This window comes from Pavona decussata, unplaced genomic scaffold, assembly GCF_977016875.1.
Source record: "Pavona decussata unplaced genomic scaffold, jaPavDecu1.1 SCAFFOLD_87, whole genome shotgun sequence".
Taxonomy (NCBI): Eukaryota; Metazoa; Cnidaria; class Anthozoa; order Scleractinia; family Agariciidae; genus Pavona; species Pavona decussata.
The window spans coordinates 3,615,097-3,633,924 of record NW_028145504.1 but is presented as its reverse complement, the minus strand read 5'-3'; the positions used below and the strand labels follow the sequence as shown (position 1 = coordinate 3,633,924).

Below are 18,828 nucleotides of genomic sequence, written 5' to 3'. Positions count from 1 at the left end.
AATATTACCCAAATCGCAGTTATCATAGCAGCAGAGTGATGTCATTTCAGTTTTAAACGGGCCTCAGCTCGAACTTGTAATTCAGACAGTTTTCCTTATGGGTACAGTAGCTTAATTTTATGAGAACTTTTCAAAGAAATTTTTGGCTCAAGTTTTTTTGAATTATCAAGACCGATTGCTTAGTCCTCTCAGTGAAGCGGATTCTGTCCACATTCTATGAATAAAAAAAATGCTATGACCATGAAAATGTGTACTGTAATATCTTAAGGAACAACACTACGCCATTTGTGGCTGCCCGCAGCCGGTCCAAATCTGAATAGTTTTTTAATGCAATACTGAATATGCTAATAGATAACAATATGCACGTAGACGTGTATATGCTACTGAATACTAAATATGCTAATACATAACACTGCTTTTCGCCACGTTCGCCTGTTTTGTCGTTTTCTCTGCCTCTCTCTTTCTCTTCTTTCCACGTTTGTCGACATATTCAATAAATGCATAAATTGGCTTTGTATTTTGTTGTGTTCAAAACTTCTCTTTGTTTTCTAAAACGCAGTTGGCCAGGCAACTTCCCGCCAAACAAACGCGGGCCGCGGCATATAGGTTTCATATACTTGAGTGTGCCATTCGCATTGGTTGTCCTGTGGTGCTGCGTACGGACAGACAGTGACGTCACAAGCAAAACCAAAATGTAGCTCCACTATAGGAAGAGTGCATATAAAGCAATCTTTCTGCCTGTGGTAATAGATTATTACTGAAAAGTGATATTACGGTCTTTACCTCCTCCTCCCCCCTCTCCCCATCTTCCTATCTTAGTTTTTTTTTGTCCCGCTGGTTCGTATATTAATCCGTTGCGCCACCTGCCCATGAACGTCTGAAGTCTGAAACAGCCTATATATGACTGAATCACTTAAAATCAGTTGTTTTAAATATTAAAATATCTCTCTTTTAATCACCATACATTACATTAGCTTCGGTTCAATTCTACAATAGCGCACAGTTCACTTTTTTTTCATGTTAAAAATATGAAATTTGAAACATGCAAGAGGCGAAGGCCGAATTTCAAGATCAAAATAACGAAATAGGGGGTTACTTTCCAAAGAAACTGTGTTGCTGCGTCGGTTGGGAAATAGAAACCAATATTCAAAAGATTTGAAAAGTAAATGTAAATATATGAAGCATATATTTTGAACTGATGATGAAAGATCAAATAGAAGAAAGATCCTCGCAGTTTCTACACAACTTTAAGCAGTTGCGAAAATAAGGAAATTTAGCCACTGAACTTTTGAGCTGACGTTTCGAGCGTTAGCCTTTCGTCAGAGCAAATTCAGAAGAATTCGTTCTGACGAAGGACTAACGCTTGAGACGTAAGCAATCGAACCTCTTTACGGTGGCCAAATTACCAAATTACCATTTTTAGTTTTTGGGTTTTGTATTGTTCTGCCAGTAAAAAAAATTAAAAATATACAAATTTAAAGGAGCAACATTAAAAAATAAAACGAAATACGTTACTGTGAGATGCAAATACATACAAGTTTGGAATAGCCCACATTATCAACTACAAACACGAGTTCAGTAACAAAGGCGTTTGTTGGACACAGCCCATTGGAGCACCCGCCTGAGTGGGAGATCACGTGTTTGACTCTCACCTTTGTTTCTCCACGCCTGTGACAAACTGAAAATAGCTAACTCTTGCTAATTGATTTTAAATTCAGCCTTCGCTTCTTGCAAGTCTCAAAACTGGTATTTTTAAAATGAAAAAGGTGAACTTTGCGCTTTTATAATGACAATGATAATCGATTGTTTGAGTTTTAACTAGTTTTAAGTAGTTCTTAAAAGAACTACTAATCTGCGTAGATCCCAGATCCTTCTTCTTGATCCTAGCATTTTGCTACGGTTTCACAATAATTTGCCTGAGGCATTTGTACACATTGAACGGAAGGGAAGCGAAATAGCATAACACGATACCTCGTCTCAAGGACTACACGAAGCTTGGCCGATATCAATCCTTTGCATATCGATCGCTACTTTTTTCCACGCGCCTAATCGTACCAAAAGCACAACAAACACAAAGGTGAGGTATTATTCCTTTCTTTGGTCATTCTATCAAAACTGTCGTGCTGTGTTATTATAATACGCTGCTGTATCATTGTGAAGTTCTATTGGTGTTCTTTACCAGCACACAAACGGTTTTGTTAATGACGATCAGGGAACATGAGAGACAACTTTTTACAGTTGAGCCAAGTCAAGCGTAGCCCCTTGATTCATCTAATGGATACGTTTGTTTGAAAATGGACCTGGAAGTCGTTTCACGGAATACACACGATCGTTCATCTGTAAATTGTACGTATAAATTGTCAAATTGAAATTCAATTTCTTACTGCAGTAAGAACAATAGCCTGTAAAATTCTAACTATATTTTAAACAGATAGATTTGTTGTTACTACTATTTCAGACCGTTCTTGCATGTTGTCGACACGGTCATATACGCCATTATGCAAATTTGATCGCTACAGGAGCATAAAGTCAAGCGCTTGAAAACGAGTCGGGCTGAAAAGTCCACCTTATCTTTCATGTATAACATTACCTACCATGTGACATGTGCCTTAAAAAAGAACTGCTGACTCCAATCCTTATTCAATGTTTGATTGACTAACGGACTAAACGCAAGCGTAAACGTCGTAAAATGTCCTAGTAGTAAACCGCTTACTCAACGGGACTGATCCGTTTACATCGTAGCCGGTTCAAAATGGCGGATTTTGTGTCGGACAATACGTGTTGAATCAAATCAAATCACGAGAATCTGCTTTTTGGAAAATCCACCATTGTGAAAAAAGCATTTCCGCTTTGAATGTATTGAGAAGGTTTTTCAGAGCACTTACTAATTAGGCTTTGTGAGATTAAAGCACGCTACGTTTTCTATAAAAGGAGCATCCATTGTTCGTATAATCCAATCAGAATTGGAATATTGATTTGAGTGAATCATGTTTTCTTGAAACGAATAACGGGGCCCATTTTCAAATAATCGATTCATTAATAGAATCTAGGGGTGCGCTTTAATTTGTTCAAATGTCCTCGTTGGTTGGTCCTGTTTTTGAAAATTTACCCTTTTTATAGGAAATCAGAGGAGCATGCGTGTCAAACTAAGCTGGCGTAAGATGGTGTTTATAACGGCCATTGTATCTGGATTGACCATCCTCGTGTTGAAGAACATTAAAGGCAACACTCCTGGTAAGATATTAAACACAAACGGCATTATAGAATTGCAGGAGAATTGAGAATTTATCAGCGACAATTGGGGCAGTCAAATTGGCGTGTTTATGATAGACATGGCAGTAGACTGTCTGCTATTTAACAAGAGGATTACGCGCTTGTGTGTGTGTGTGTTTTTTTTTATTTTTTTATCGCGTGGAAAGAAATGGAATGCGAATCATTTTACCATTAAATACTGCACTGAAATGAAAACTTAGACCTCATCACATTGTTAGTTTGGAATTTAAACTACTCGGGTTAGGCGCCCTCTCCCTACACACTATCAGTATCGCACAATAAATAGTGAGTAGCGAAGTCAATCAGATCACTCGTCCGGAGAGCCGACGACCGACTCCATACTTCCGACTTAGATAGTGAGTAGCGAAGTCAGTCAGGTTACAGCAGTGATTTAACGTTATCGGTTGATTTGTGCTAGTCGGATTTAAAAGAGCATGGTGAATCTTGGCTAATTAACAAATCGATTGCAATTGTTTTTATGGTGTATAATACAGGTACAGCTTCCGTCTTTGAATTCATGTTTACCACCTCTTAAATTTTTTTCCTCTTTCGGTCAGTGGCTTTGACAAACTGGAATTGTATATCAGTGATGAAAATATCTTAGAACAAGTGTACGAAATATCTTGGTGTCATGACCTTTCAGCAACACTCAGGAACCTGAAGGTATTAGAGGCTAAATGGACTGAGTTTGTCCTATGCTTTTGTAGGGAAACAAAATGGCCACCCAGAATCTGTTTATTCCTCTGAGGGAGACAGAGAAGAGTACAAGAAGGTTGATACGCTGCTGTTTTTTGTGGGCTACCCGAGAAGCCGCCACACGCTGCTGGCATCCATTCTCGATGGACATCCGCACATGATCGTCGCAAATGAGAAGGATATGTTTGCTCGTTTAGTTCACGGTAAACAGATGGAAAGAAACGAGATGTTCGACGCCTTAGTGATAAGTTCACAAAGTTTTATGACAGGAGGGAAAGGGAAGGTGATGGACGGAAATCTTCAAAACACATCTCGTTTTGGTTTCTTTATGGAAGGTTTCTGGCAAGCGACTTACGATAGATACATAAAAGTAAGGCTTCATAACTTACGGCACAAGTTGTCGTCGTTAGTGTAGGGGCCTTAAGCAGTCTCGACGAGTCTGTGGACGACGACGAGCGTGACCGAATAGGACCTGGGCCGAGAACGCCGTTCACGGTGGGAAAAACAAATGTTTAAGCAAGCTGGGTTGAGGACGCAACAAATAACAAATGTTTTACCAAGCTCCTGAGCTCGAAGCTCTGAAAGTTGTAAATGGCGTCATTTAAAGAAATACCAGAGTTGCTCTCAGTCTTAAGCACAATACCATTAACGAAGAAGAATTCCTTCTTCTATCGGAAGAGTTTGAATCGAAGAATCCTGAAAACCAAGGAAACTGCCCATGCTCTTTTAAGCTCGTTTTAAGCGGTCACGTCTGCCCCAATTTGTACGCCTTGGCACCCAGGATAGAATGCTTCGGTAAAAATCTAATCTTAGTTTTACTGAAATAGTCCTTCTGGACAAATATTTATACAGTCATAAGCATTGAAGGCAAATTAAAACACTCACCGATTCTTTCCCGCCGCCATCAAGCAATTCAACTCTCTCGGTAAAAGCAGAAAATAAGTTCCCTTTGAGCAAATTTTATTATAAGACATGATAAAATGGACACAAAGATGAGAAAAATCAATTTTAATACTTACGTTCACTCGAAGACGGCAAATCGGTTGTTTTGACGTCCTCAACACCATGTGGACGACATCTATGACATGCGCAGAAACTGCTGCATGCGTTGGAAGACTTCCGGTCGTCGTCGTCTCGACTCGTCATCGTGGTTGCTTAAGGTGGCTTACTACAGTTTTTCCGAGACTTAGTTGCGGGCGCTATGATAGCCTGCCACACGTCAGTATTTGTCGCGCGCAAAAATGACGCAAGTAACTTCAAGAAGTAACAAAAACAACTACAGCACTTGAAAGGCGTTAAATCTCTTTGGTATATGTAGCGATAGTTTCAAAACTCCGTTCAAACATGTAATCAAGCCTAGGGCCAAAAGAATATGGCAAAAAAGTTTGATAAACATTCGGTAAAAGTGCTCTAATTTACGGTACCTTTCACGCACGCGATACATGGCGTTACATGCGCTTAAATAAAGGGCATGCGCAATTCAATTCTCGTCCGAGGTTGTAAAAACCTGTCTTTGATCGAGGATTGCTCGAAAACTTACCGTACAACTTATGATGAAATTTTCACGGTTGATTTGTTGGGTGAATCACGTTTGGAGCCAAAATTTTTGAAAAATCTGTATGACAGATTTTGAGCTATTTTTGATTTCACATTCTCTTAGTTTGCACAAAAACTGTCTTACAAATTTTTATTTTACTTTGCATGAATGTTGAATCAGACCCAGTTTCTTATTCCTGAAATTTTCAGGTGGGGTCATACGGGTTGAATTTGAGAAAAACGTGATTTAACCTACTAGTTCCCAGTCTCTCATTGGATACTCGGTCGCTCATTTTGGCTATTTGTTGACGTTTGATAGTTTAAATTTCACATAGAATCGTAAAAGACTTAAGCAAACAGTAAATAGTGAAGGGAAAAACAGCTTGGAACCTTTTTTAATAGAGTTAAAAGTTGTGCTCTTATACTCCATTAAAACTTTAGTAAGCCACCTTAAGGTCTCTAACAAAGGCGTATAATCTTGAGTTAATAACTTTCGTACAGTTCTCGAACTGAGGTTTACAGTGGTGGGCTATGGTCTGCATAAGGAGATCTGTGTAAGGCAATGGGACCACCCAAGTGCGAGGTTACATGCTAACTCTAGAGAGCAGACTGTAAGCCACATTTGGCATGGATTTTGCCTTAGTAGCCTTAACCTAGTCACAGGGTAACTTTGGTCTCGGTTGACTCGCTGTAGGTTGCAGTATATTGCATGACGTAAATTTAACTTAAGGTTTCTGATCGCTTTTCAGGTGATTGGTGACAAGACTGCCTATACAACATCCGGGGTATTTCGGAACACTCCAAATTACAAAATAAGAAGTGTTGTAGACGACATTGAAAAGAAATACGGAGTGACTGTAAAGTTCATCCACATAATAAGAAATCCGTTTGATATTGTCTCAACAATAACCTTGAGAAACGCAGAATTGGGAAGCAGATTTGGGGATCATACAGAAAAGGTAAGGAAGAGAGATCGATTCTGATTTTGCACAAGATCCTTGTCAGCGCATACATCATAATATTAGTGGAAGGTTGTTACGCCCCCAAAGTCTTAAAGAGAAACTGCAAAAATGTAATCTGCATCTGTGTTAGCGAGAAATGGTACAAACACCCAGAACATCGCTATGCTAAGGCAAACACAAGACAACTGACTGCTCAAATAGAAGAAAGATCCTCGCAGTTACTACGCAACTTAAGTAGTTGCAAAGGAAAGCCTGAAAAAAATTCGGGCTTGAACGGGATTCGAACCCATGACCTCTGCGATGCCGGTGCAGTGCTCTACCAACCGATTTATCAAGCCAACTGGGAGCTGGTCATATTGTGAGTTCGTAATATACTTGTGAAGGATGAAAAAATAAATGTAAATATATGAAACATATATTATCTATTTCCAGAGGAGGCCGCATGGTTTTGGTTTTAGGCCTTGTAGGTTCATTGTTTTGTTTTCAGTTTCGGATCCGTCAGCTATAACCTGCTTTCTGTTGACTTGACAGACATATTAAAGGAAATTAATGTAACATATATGGATTACTTCCTCAGGTCGATGATCCAGAACTCTTAGAGCACAGCATGGAAAGATTCTTTCGATGGGCAGAAGGAAGTGCGGTCGCTAGAGAGATTCTTGGCGACAAGTTATTGGACGTAAATGGTCTTGAACTTGTACAGAAACCAATAGAAACCATGTCAAAGATATGTCAGTTTATTGGAATTACGTGTTCTGCTGACTATCTTCTGGCCTGTGCAAAAGTGGTTGATCCCACTCCATCCATAACAAGAAATTTCGTGGTGTGGAGCAAAGAACAAATGAATAGAATGTATTCAGAAATAGAGCAGTATCCGTTTCTTGCCCACTACACATATGAAGATTAGAAATATATTCATTTAGAAAACATTTTCATTCAACTCTTTTTGTGTCTGAAATTCTTGGAACGACTTCATAACACTGTGTGCATGGTAACAATTAATTTAAAGATCTCAAGAGATCAACAGCCACAAGTTTGCTGGTAATAGTAACACTGACGACCAAATAAATATTACCCAAATCGGAGTTACCATAGCAGCAGAGTGATGTCATTTCAGTTTTAAACGGGCCTCAGCTCGAACTTGTAATTCAGACAGTTTTCCTTATGGGTATAGTAGCTTAATGTTATAAAGAGCTTTTCAAAGATATTTTAGGCTCAAGTTCTTGAATTATGCAGACCGATTGCTTAGTTCTCTCAGTGAAGCGGATTCTGTCCACATTCTATGAATAAAAAAAAATGCTATGACTATGAAAATTTGGTCAGCGGATACTGTAATATCTTAAAGAACAACACTACGCCATTTGTGGCTGCCCGCAGCCGGTCCAAATCTGAATAGTTTTTTAATGCAATACCGAATATGCTAATACATAACAATATGCACGTACACGTGTATATGCCACTGAATACTGAATATGCTAATACATTACACTGCTTTTCGCCAAAAATAAAAAAGAAATGACAACAAAGGTAATACATAACACTACTTTCCCGCCAAAAAATAGAAAACAAACCGAAAGAAAAGTTTTTTCCAAGTCCTCACTAAAGTTTTCTTCTTGAAACTCAGTTTTCCTCACAAGTTCAACTTTTCAACGGGTTTCCTCATTCTAGGCGAGCGTCTTAGAGTGAGTCCTTCTGTAGGAATGGGTGAACCTCCTATTGGTTGTGTTTTCCTGTTCCTGTGTGGGTAAACCGCCTGTTACTTCTGTGTTATCCGTTTCTGGCTCTGGTCTGTCGTCTTGTACATCGTGTGTGCAAAGTTCAGGTTCAAACACGTTTTGTGAACCTCGCAAATGATTTTCTGGTTTCAAGGAATCGCCTGGATCATTTGGCGTCTCATCACCAGATGCCGTAACGAGGTGATCTGTGTGAACATGTCTTGTCCAGTTGCCCACTTGAACGGGATACCAACGACTTCCACACACCTCCAATACGATGCCTGGACTCCACTTCACAGACCCTGACTTAAGACGCAGTCTACTTTAGATCCTCATATTAATTTTCGCTCCTGAAATAGATTCCGCTTACAATTTTTCTGTTAACTTCTATTGGCAAGTAAGTCACAAATATGAAATTAGATCGGAGAAATTCTGCTTCAGAAAAATTTGCTACCGTAAACTTTCTGCTCCTCCTACTGTCTTCCAAACTCAGTGACGAAATCGTTAATTTTGCCAAAATTACAGCTATTTGCTCTGGACAAAATCGCTCACTTGAAACCTTCAAATTCGCCAGTTATAAACTATGACCCTTTATCTTAATAATCAGATGAATTGTTATCATAATCGCGTATTAGTATAATAAAACCGAGGATACAAAGCTTATCCATTTTGGGCACTTATCGAAACATGCGATTTGACCCAAATTCAGAGGGAAAAATCACAACAGTGGTTCGTACTCACAAGCTTTCCTATATAATAGTGGAAAGTTCCATTCATCGGCTACTAAAATCTGTGAAAACATTTGGCCGTCATCCAGTAGTTGGTCCGCAAGTGAGGGCTGAACTTGTGCCACTCAGCTAACATGGCCACATTTCCATCAGACACTTGGTAAATTTCCATTGGACACTTGGTAAACGAATGCCAGTAATAAAACAAGAAATATGTTTTTCATTACCATATAGTTTCTCCAGGCAAGAAGATCAAAGTTTCCCAACCAATTTCATCTGAATAGAATCGCTGGCGGAGTTTTATTAAAGCAGTCATACAGCAAGATATATCTGTTATCGGCGAAGGGAATTCGCAGTCCGCCATGTTTTCCTAAACTGCTGGCCAGTTTTTTATCGGCTCACGGACGGTATGTTTAAGTTTTGCCGCAAGAACACTCGGCGATCATGTTTTCCAGTTTTTCGATCAGTATGTATTTTCTGTCTTTTGACTTAAACGAAATTTCAAAATGATTGCACATTGATTTCAACATTTCCATATTAAAGGAACCAAGCTTAATTTTGTGACGCAAGTCACAAAGATTATAAGCATCGTAGTAGATTGGATGCTGGACAGATAGTTTTTCGTAAACCTCGTCCACCTGCTGCAACCAATCTTCTTCGTGCACCACGTCTTCCAAGTCATCTATAGTTGCTTGACGGGAAGATGACGTGTTGGTTTGCTTTCTCTTTAGCACAGATAGTCTCGAAAAGTAGGACTGTACTTGGTTTCTTGACAGCCACTCATCTCTCGAGAACATTCGTTTGTTATCTTCCGTCCGGGTATTTCTCATGTCGATAGCAACTTGCTGAATATCTGCTTTACATCCCGATTCTTTGCCAGCATCAAATCTTGCTTTCAAATAATCCTTCACTTGAGAAGAGCACCTTGTTCCACCTCCTCTTGGCTTTTGGAGTGCCCAACCTATTGGAAGCGAAGAACTGGCCATTGAGGAAACGTCTGATTTCGGCCTAAGGCGGTTTTCGGGAACAAGAGTGGAAAACCTTGCCACCCAGTCACGTCGTAACTGATCATAGACGGATTCTTGGCTTGTTTTATTTTCATGTTGACTACAATCAAGATGACGTTGCAGGGAGTCAAAAGTTTCAAAGCTGGAGTTACAGCCTTCCTATGGACATGAAAACAAGGCTGAAGTCTGCGACTGGGTCAATCGTTTGCCCTTCAAATTTCTCTTTACAGAAATATCAAAAAAAAACTCTGATCGTCCTTGATTACCATCGACGTGGGACCCTCAGGTGTATGTACCATGTCACTGTAATTTACAGTTTTACCCTGTCCCAAAGAATAAGCTTTACGGACACGGATTCCCTGAGGCTCAAACTCAAAGTTGTGGTAGGCGCTGAAGTTGGGGATTTTTGTTTCATCAATTGTCTTCTGCTTGTCGTTCACCTCACACACAGAGGCAGTTACACTTTGAACAGGTCTCTTAAGAAGTGCTTCTCTCATGTCATGCGCTGACTGAATATCATTCCCCTTGCCACAGTATCGTCGCACTGCTTGCTTCATGGGACAGATGATACGGTCACAAATGCCCTTTCCATGCTGTGGCTCTGAAAAGTCATACCTTTCTACAACGACTCCCGTTCTTTGGCTAATTTCGTTAATACTTGCCATCAGCGTGTTGTTGTGTTAACACCCGCCTCAGCGGATCTTATGGAGGCTTTACTGAGGGAAGGATTTTCTGTCTTGAGCGTGAGAAGGAGATTTTCTACGATAGAGCCAACAGCAAACCAGTCTTGAATACATGAATCAAACAAGTGGGCATACGTTACTACCACGGGTTCTTCTTGTCTTGTTTTGAAAAAAAGTCTGCTTCAGCTCAATCCTCTCTTACCAAACCATTCGGACTGTTTCTCTCTATATTTTTGGCACTGAAATTTCATCGCCCAGTCCATTGTTATCAGCACTGATGTTTCATCGAGTGATTTCAAGACATCTTGTTTGGCTAGATCTTGATTTTCCGAACGCAAAACATGGGCTTTCCAATCAAATATATGCTTCTTTGCTTGCAAGAAGTCATACAAAATGTCTTCTTGCTGTTCTTGGCTGTAAAAGCAAATTGTTTGGCTTTCATTCTTTAAGGAAACTTCAATTTCCCCTAAGACTGATTTCAGGTTCTCGCACATGTCACACTGTAGACTGTGCGGGTGCTCACATTCCTGTTTAAACGCTTCGTCGTTCGCATCGCTTAGGGCAAACACCCTACAATGATCTGCACATGGACTAGACTCTTCTTTCCAATGAACTTTATAGTCTGTTTTCAGATACCTCTTGGCTTGATTAAGCTTCTCCTTGATATTATCACCCCATTCCGGACTTGCGCCCGCCTTTTGGAGCTACACGACCACTTTCTCAAGTGTTTCAAAAGCTACCGTTCCATCCGCGGTTACGTTATCAAGACCTTTGAGAGCTTTCCTTTGAGACGCTTCGCGCACTTCAAGAATACGATAGAGAGTTGCACGACTCAAAGAGTCAAACTCCTCTTCTTGGCAAAGTTGCAAGTATTAAGCAACCATTGTGGACCTAGCGACTGTTCGGATTACGTTCGGCATTACAAGCTTTTCTCCGCTACCAAGCTTAAGTGTGCGTGTTCCATAGGAAACGTCTTGATAGAAATACGGTCTGTTTATAAATTCCAAAAAATTGTTGACTTTGACTGTATGAAGTCTGACCCTGTAATAAAATTGCGTTTCCAGTGGGGCACCGGCACCTTTGTTATTAGCGTGAAGCTTAGCTTTACGCAATTCCCATTCTGTTATCGGTTCGTACAATTTGTGCATTTCCATAAGCTTCTTGGCGGGATACCTGTTTGCATAAATACTTTTAATCTGAAATCTGAAATCTGAGCCTTTGTGTCCTTAGAAGGTGCATCCCTATATGCTTCTAGGAGAGGCTGGAGCCCATTCTCGATATTAGGGCTGTTAGTCTTGCAAACAATTTCTCCATCTTCAAGGGCAATGGCTGAACAGACTATCTTGCAGGCTTCCGTTGCCTTTCTTACAAAAATGTTTGCTCCTCCTGACTCACTCTCTCCCACTTTGTTTGCATCTGACACGTTAAAAGGCTGGTTCTTCCTTCACCTGAACATGTTTCCAATACGTCTAAGCTTTCGTTTATTCTAACTAAAGCTTGGTCAGTTTGCAGAGGAGTTAACATGCTGAAGTCCTCTTGAGAGCTGTGGTATCCCGTTGTTCTTAGAGTCCAGTCTGTTTCGACCTTTTGCTGTGAGCGTTCAGTCAATGGTGTTGGAAGCATTGTACTCATCTGGTGAAGGGCTAGGGCTTTGGAGGTCCTATACGTTAAAAATGAACATCATCAATCAAAATGATCAATGAGTAAACCAAGACCTGAATTCTCAGGCAACCTCCCTATGACATCATGTAAACCAAGGCTTGCAAAATATGTTACCTTGCGATGATTTCTTTTTGACAGTCTAATGAATCGATGTCCAGTCGTACCTTGCTTTGTACAAGTTGCGCATGCCTTTTTCAACAGTTGGAGTAAATTGCTGTTGGTGGAAATGATCGATGTTTTCATTTGTTACAAGTTTTCTTTTTCATTTTTCTTCATAGGCAGTTTCTATATTCATAGATGAGTATAAGGAGACACACTCACACCTTAACTGCTTTATTCTCAACGCGAAAATTAAACGCGAAAATTAAAGCGATATTTGTGAAAAGCCTCTTAGCGCTTAGTTTTTTAAAGGGATAAATTGGAGCCACACAAATCACGGACAAAGAAACATGCCCTCGCTTTGGCGTTGGAAAGTATAGCATGATTTGCAATGGAATGCGTGACAACTGGAAAACAACACACATTTAAAAAGCGTGAGCAAATTACTTACACCATATATAGAAAGACAAGGGCGGTAAGGACATGTTAAGCAATCCACTCTTTTAATGGAAAATTGTTTTAAATTGAATTTAATATTCATACGTCACACAAAATCCTTTTACGTAAAAAAAAAGGAAAACATCACCTTTGGATCTCGTGCCAGAATTTTCATACCCCTTAATTGAGTTAAATCGCCATAAATTAGATTAACCTAGTAAAATTATGCATCACTGTTAAGCTAGCAGCAGACTGAAAAACAAAAGTAGTGCAACGTAGGAATACAATTTGTAATATTTAAACCCTCAGTTTTAAAAGCACTCTTTCAGTGCTCTCAAATCCGACTGTGTTTCTCGTTTTCACAGAATAAATAAATAACCAAATTATGCAAATTAGCTGCACATGCGTATGCGAAACACTTGTTACGATATTCAACTTGCAAAGTGAAAAAGCCTATCCTTTCCCTTGTGTGGTTCCTCATGTACTACATTTTGTTCCCTCCGTTTCTTCGTTGGTTTTTTCCAAATTTATAAGCACTTTGCTGACAAAAGAATCAGACCCTTTCCAACATTTATCTCTTTAATCCATTGCGTGACGTGACATTCTCAAATATTGTTGGAATAAACACGACCAATTTTGTGCCAATTTAATTCAAAATTTTCTCCCTTTTTTCGCTTTACGTAGTAAAAGCCACTTTTGGTTGAAACTTTGTAAAAACTGAAAAACAGGAAGCTTTGGACTGAATAAGGGGAATCGATTCCTCTTTTCCTTGTGATTCTGCACATGTTATTTTCCCACTTCCAAAAAATGAACATACAATCGGTCTAGTCGGTGCGCTCGCCATGGTTATTGTTTGTTTATGGAAGGTATGCTCCGCTGCGATGTATGTGGTCAGCGGCTTAGTAAAAATATCTCCTGATTTCTGTAAAGAATGTCAACTTGCTTATGTTGCGTCAAAATACGTGACAAATTGTGCTGCTTTACCGTCATTTAAGCAAATTGTAGCCATATTGGTTGTTTCTTGACCTACTAATGGAATTCTAAGGTCATACAAGAGAAGATATCGTGGCCTTGTTGCGGATTTTAGGACGTAACATCTGCGAAGGAAAGATGGTCATGCTAGCTCAGAAGCACGAGTTCAGCACTCACTTGCGGCCAAATGTTTTCACACATTTTAGTAGCCGATGGATGGAACTTTCCACTGATATGCAGGAAAGCCTGTGAGTACGAACCACTTTTGTGATTTTTTCCCTTGAATTCGGGTCAAATTGCATGTTGTAATAAGTGCCTAAAATGGATAAACTTTGTATCCTCGGTTTTATTATACTAATTAGCGATTATGATTACAATTCATTTGATTATTAAGATAAAGGGACATAGTTTATAACTGGCGAATTTGAAGGTTTCAAGTGAGCGATTTCGTCCAGAGCGAATAGCTGTAATTTTGGCAAAATTCACGATCTCGTCACTGAGGTTCGAAGACAGTAGGGGGTGCGGAGAGTTTGTAGCAGAAAAATTTTATAAAGCAGAATTTCTGCGATCTAATTTCATATTTGTGACTTACTTGCCAATAGAAGTCAACAGAAAAATTATGAGCGAAATCTAATGCAGGAGCGAAAATTGATATGAGGATCTAAAGGAGACTGCGTCTTAAATCCACAGACAGGATTACGGACTCGGACGGGCTCATTCACCTTAAATGTCCTCTCAACTTGCGATCTGTCATGTGAAACTTCTGCTTCATCTGCTTACTCTCAACAACTTGTGCCAGATTTGGTTTCAACAAGGTCAGCCTGGTTCGCAGTTGCCTCTTAACCATGAGCTCAGCTGAGGTTCGCCCAGTAACACTACGGAATGTGGAACGGTACTTGATCAAGAAGTTGGCAAGTCTATGCTTCATTGGCATGTGTCCAGTTCCTTGTAGCACCTGTTTCACTAACGCTTCCTTCACCACTTGAACTGACCTCTCAGCAGCACCATTTGAAGCAGGGTGTTAAGGAAGAACTAACGTTTGCTTGTTACCATTCTGTCTTATGAACAGGTCAAACTCAGCAGAAGTAAATTGCGGGGCATTATCTGACACCAATTGTTCCGGAAGACCATGTTCAGCAAATATAAGCCTCAATTCATCAATGGTGCGCTCGATAGTTGTTGAGGTCATATGCTTCACATCTATCTATTTCGAATGACTGTCAATTAGCACGAGGAAATAATCCTTTCCTTTCTGACAGAAATCAACATGGAACCTCTGAAAGGGTCTTGTTGGCCACTTCCAGGGATGCAAGGGCATCTTTGGTGGTAAACTCCTCACACTCTGACGCACTGAACAACTCTCGACCACGCATTCGATTTCTCCATCTAACCCAGGCCACCACATGAAACTGCGAGCGACGGCTTTTATACTGCACACACCCGGGTGCTCCCAGTGCAATTCACTCAGCAATTGACTTCTAAGACTCACAGGAACTACCACGCGGATTCCCCAGAGCACATAGCCTTGCTCGCACGACAGTTCATTTCTTCTAAACCGTTCCACATCATCACAGGTCTCTGGCCATCCATACAAAGTATTCTGATACACCTTGCTCAACATTGGATCCTTAAAAGGGTTGCCTGTGCAATATCCGCTGCTATAACCGGAAACTCTTCACGAACCGCTCCTATTCTGTAAATCTTACCCTCCGTGCCCAAACTTGAATCCTGATAAGGCAATCTTGATAAAGCGTCAGCGTTCAAATGTTCCACTGACTTACGATACTCTAGGTCGAAGTCATACGCTGATAGCACAAGTGCCCATCTCTGCATGCGTGCCGCAGCAAGAGTAGGAATAGCAGACCTTGGACCCAAAATGGCTTGCAGAGGTTTGTGGTCGGTCACAAGCGTAAATTTACCCCCGTACAAGAACTGGTGAAAACGTTTCACCCCAAACACCAAAGACAAGGCTTCCTTTTCAATAGGGGCTTAATTCTTCTCAGTGGCACTCAATGTCCTTGATGCAAATGCCATTGGCCGCTCGTGCCCATCATCAATGACATGACTAATCACCGCACCAAGTCCGTACGATGAAACGTCACACGCAAGTCGAAGTTCTCTTTTGGCATCGTAATGAACGAGTAGGGCATCACTGCTCAAGCTATGTCTTGCGCGTTTCATACGCTCTCTGTTCTACACTGGTCTAATTCCACGGGACATCTTTCCTCAATAACTGATGCAATGGCGCAAGAGTTGTGGCCAACCCTGACAGGAAACGCGAGTAGTACTGAACCATGCCCAGAAACGACCGCAATTCACTCACATCCTTCGGCACTGGAGCATTCTTTATGGCTGAAATCTTCTCCTGTACTGGATGCAGCCCGTCGCCATCCACTCGCAGACGAAGGTACACGACTTGCTACGTCAGGAAAATGCACTTCTTCAGGTTTAGTCGCACGTTGTACTTGTGTAGTCTGTCCAACACTTCCGCCGCGATTTCCAGGTTTTCTTTCGTATCGACACTTCCGATAAGAATATCATCTTGATTACATATGCACTTCTCAACTCCTGCCAAGATTTTGTCCATCGTTGCTTGGAAAATCTTCGGTGCAGATTTGACACCATATGGCAGCTTTGTATACGCGTACAATCCCTTATGGGTGTTAATGCTCAGGTACTTCCGGCTGGCTTCATCAACACTCATTTGCGCATACGCATGTGTCAGGTCGAGTTTAGTAAACACCTTGGATCCAGCCAGTGTGGAGTACAGATCTTGTGCTGTTGGGAGACGATATTGTTCATCATCGACCACCTGGTTGATCGTCACTTTTTAATCACCACAAACTCTGACTGACCCGCCAGACTTCGGCACGACAACTATTGGGCTAGCCCAATCACTCTGTTCGACTTTGACGATAACACCGTTTTCCTCCAGCTGGTTAAGTTCTGCTTCCACAGCTTCTCTAAGAGCATAAGGTACCGGGCGTGACTTGAAAAAAATCGGGCTTGCATTTTCGAATGCGCGCTTCCAGCCCCTTCATTCCATCATACCCTTCTCTGAATAGATCAGCATGCCTTCAAGGATGCAGTCTAATTCTTCGTTCGCCGAAATCGCGCCGGCCAAACTGAAAACTTCATTCCAATCCAGCTTCAGTTTGTCCAACCACTTCCGCCCGAGCAGGATTGGTTTGTCCTCATTTTTCGCGACAGTCATTGGAAGGGTGTGTTCCTGTCCAGCATGCACAACTTTGCACGCGATCTGCCCACATTTCTGTAAAGTTTGGCCTGTGTTTGTCTTCAGCTTTATGTCGGTCTTTTGAAGTAGAATAGACTTGAATTTCTTGACGTACGTATCTCTGCTCATGATAGAATAATCGGCTGTGTCAATCTGCAGATCCATGTTCTCGCCGTTAATCTCCACCTCAACATGGTAGCCTTTGCTACTTTTGTGCTCGTAGCATAAAGTCCAAAAATCCCCAATTCATCATCCGGACCTTTATTATCCACTGCATCTCCGTCAAAGAAATTTGGCGTCTAGGTGCTGAATTCCTTCTCCTCTGACTGGCTTCCCTTGAACCCCTATTTTTTACACACCACAGCAATATGTCCGATCTCCTGACATCTATAGCATGTTGCATCCTTAAATTTGCAAGACTTAGGTGAGTGGTAACCATTGCACCGCGAACACTTTCACTCGCACTGAGCTTATTAACTGAGCTCGTCGCTTCTGGTCCAACACCAGAGTTTGGTCGACTTAACTCTCGACTGTTCTTGTCTGCCAACTCCATTGAAATAGCAATCTGACACGCCGTGTCGAACGTCAAAGCTGAGGTGTTGAGCAACTTATTTTGGATCTTCACACTGTTCAATCCACAAGCAAACCTGTCCCTCAATGCACGGTTCAAGAATTCGCCATAGTTGCAGTGAATAGATAACTTCTTCAGCGCCACGATGTAATCGTTAATCGATTCACCCGGGTTTTGATTTCGCATGCCGAAATGAAAACTTTCGGTTATTTCGAGTGGGGCCGGACCATGATGATCTTTCAGTCGCCGAATGATGTCCTCCAAGGTAGAGTCCTTCGGTTTTGCGGGCGATAAGAGGTTGCTTAACACAGAATAAACCTCCGGGCCGACTTCAGTAAGAAAAATTGCCTTTCGCTGTTGCACGATGCGTCGATTCGCAGTCGCATTTTCCGAATCAGGAGTCTCTACAATGTTGTTCGCAGTGAAAAACATTTGCATACGCTCCACCTAGGCAGTGAACGTCTCTTTGTCTTTCGAAAACTCTCCAACGCTGCCAATGTACGAAGCCATCCTCGTCGCGAAAATGTAATATCTTAACTGAGGAACAACACTACGCCATTTGTGGCTGCCCGCAGCCGGTTCAAATCTGATTAGTTTTTTAATGCAATACCGAATATGCTAATACATAACAATATGCACGTACACGTGTATATGCTACTGAATACCGAATATGCTAATACATAACAGATACCATGTCAAGTTATGTTTCCTTTGGCGTCATGAGAGGGCGATGACGTTACATAACGTCGAAATTCCTTCAAGACCAGTTCCCGAAGCCAACTATCTTGGATCAGCTCTATTGAATTTCTTGATTCCACCATAGCATCAATTGACCAAAAAGTTATCACAACCAACATAACAACACTAAAAGAAACTAAAACATGAAAATCGTAGTAGGAAATCTTATTATCTTCTTGAAAGCAGAATATTCCAGCTTTTAAAAACCTTTCTGTTGACACATGGTCAATTTCTTTGCACGCATACATCTGTTGACACTAAATTGTTGAAAGTTCACGTAGGCAAAATCAGCCCTCTTCGCTGTAAATTATGTTTACCGGGCTTATTGGCATTGTACTTGGAGCTTGTGGCATTCCTATAAGCGAGCTTTCGTGATAAGTTAAAGGCAATCGCTTATTTGATAAATTCGTGAAAAGTTAAGGGCAATCGCTTATTTGATAAGTGTGTTAGTCTACAGTGCAGCGAAACGGTTCTCTGTCAAAAAAAATTACAGTAGTTGTTTATAAAGCGATA

The 18,828-nt window shown here is 40.9% G+C and overlaps 1 protein-coding gene and 1 long non-coding RNA gene across 2 annotated transcripts in view; one reads left to right on the top strand and one right to left on the bottom strand.

Annotated features, from left to right (window-relative positions):
* The window catches only part of LOC146474832 (uncharacterized), a 265,330-nt gene that overhangs the window by 82,719 nt on the left and 163,783 nt on the right, over positions 1-18,828 (bottom strand). The gene's annotated exons all lie outside the window — the stretch shown is intronic.
* On the top strand, positions 1,743-8,228 carry LOC146474841 (uncharacterized). Its single transcript, XM_085116272.1, has 5 exons — positions 1,743-2,077; positions 3,121-3,234; positions 3,981-4,339; positions 6,255-6,464; positions 7,045-8,228. The coding sequence occupies exons 2-5, from the start codon at positions 3,135-3,137 to the stop codon at positions 7,372-7,374; spliced, it is 999 nt and encodes a 332-aa protein (XP_084972398.1). The 5' UTR covers positions 1,743-2,077; positions 3,121-3,134; the 3' UTR covers positions 7,375-8,228.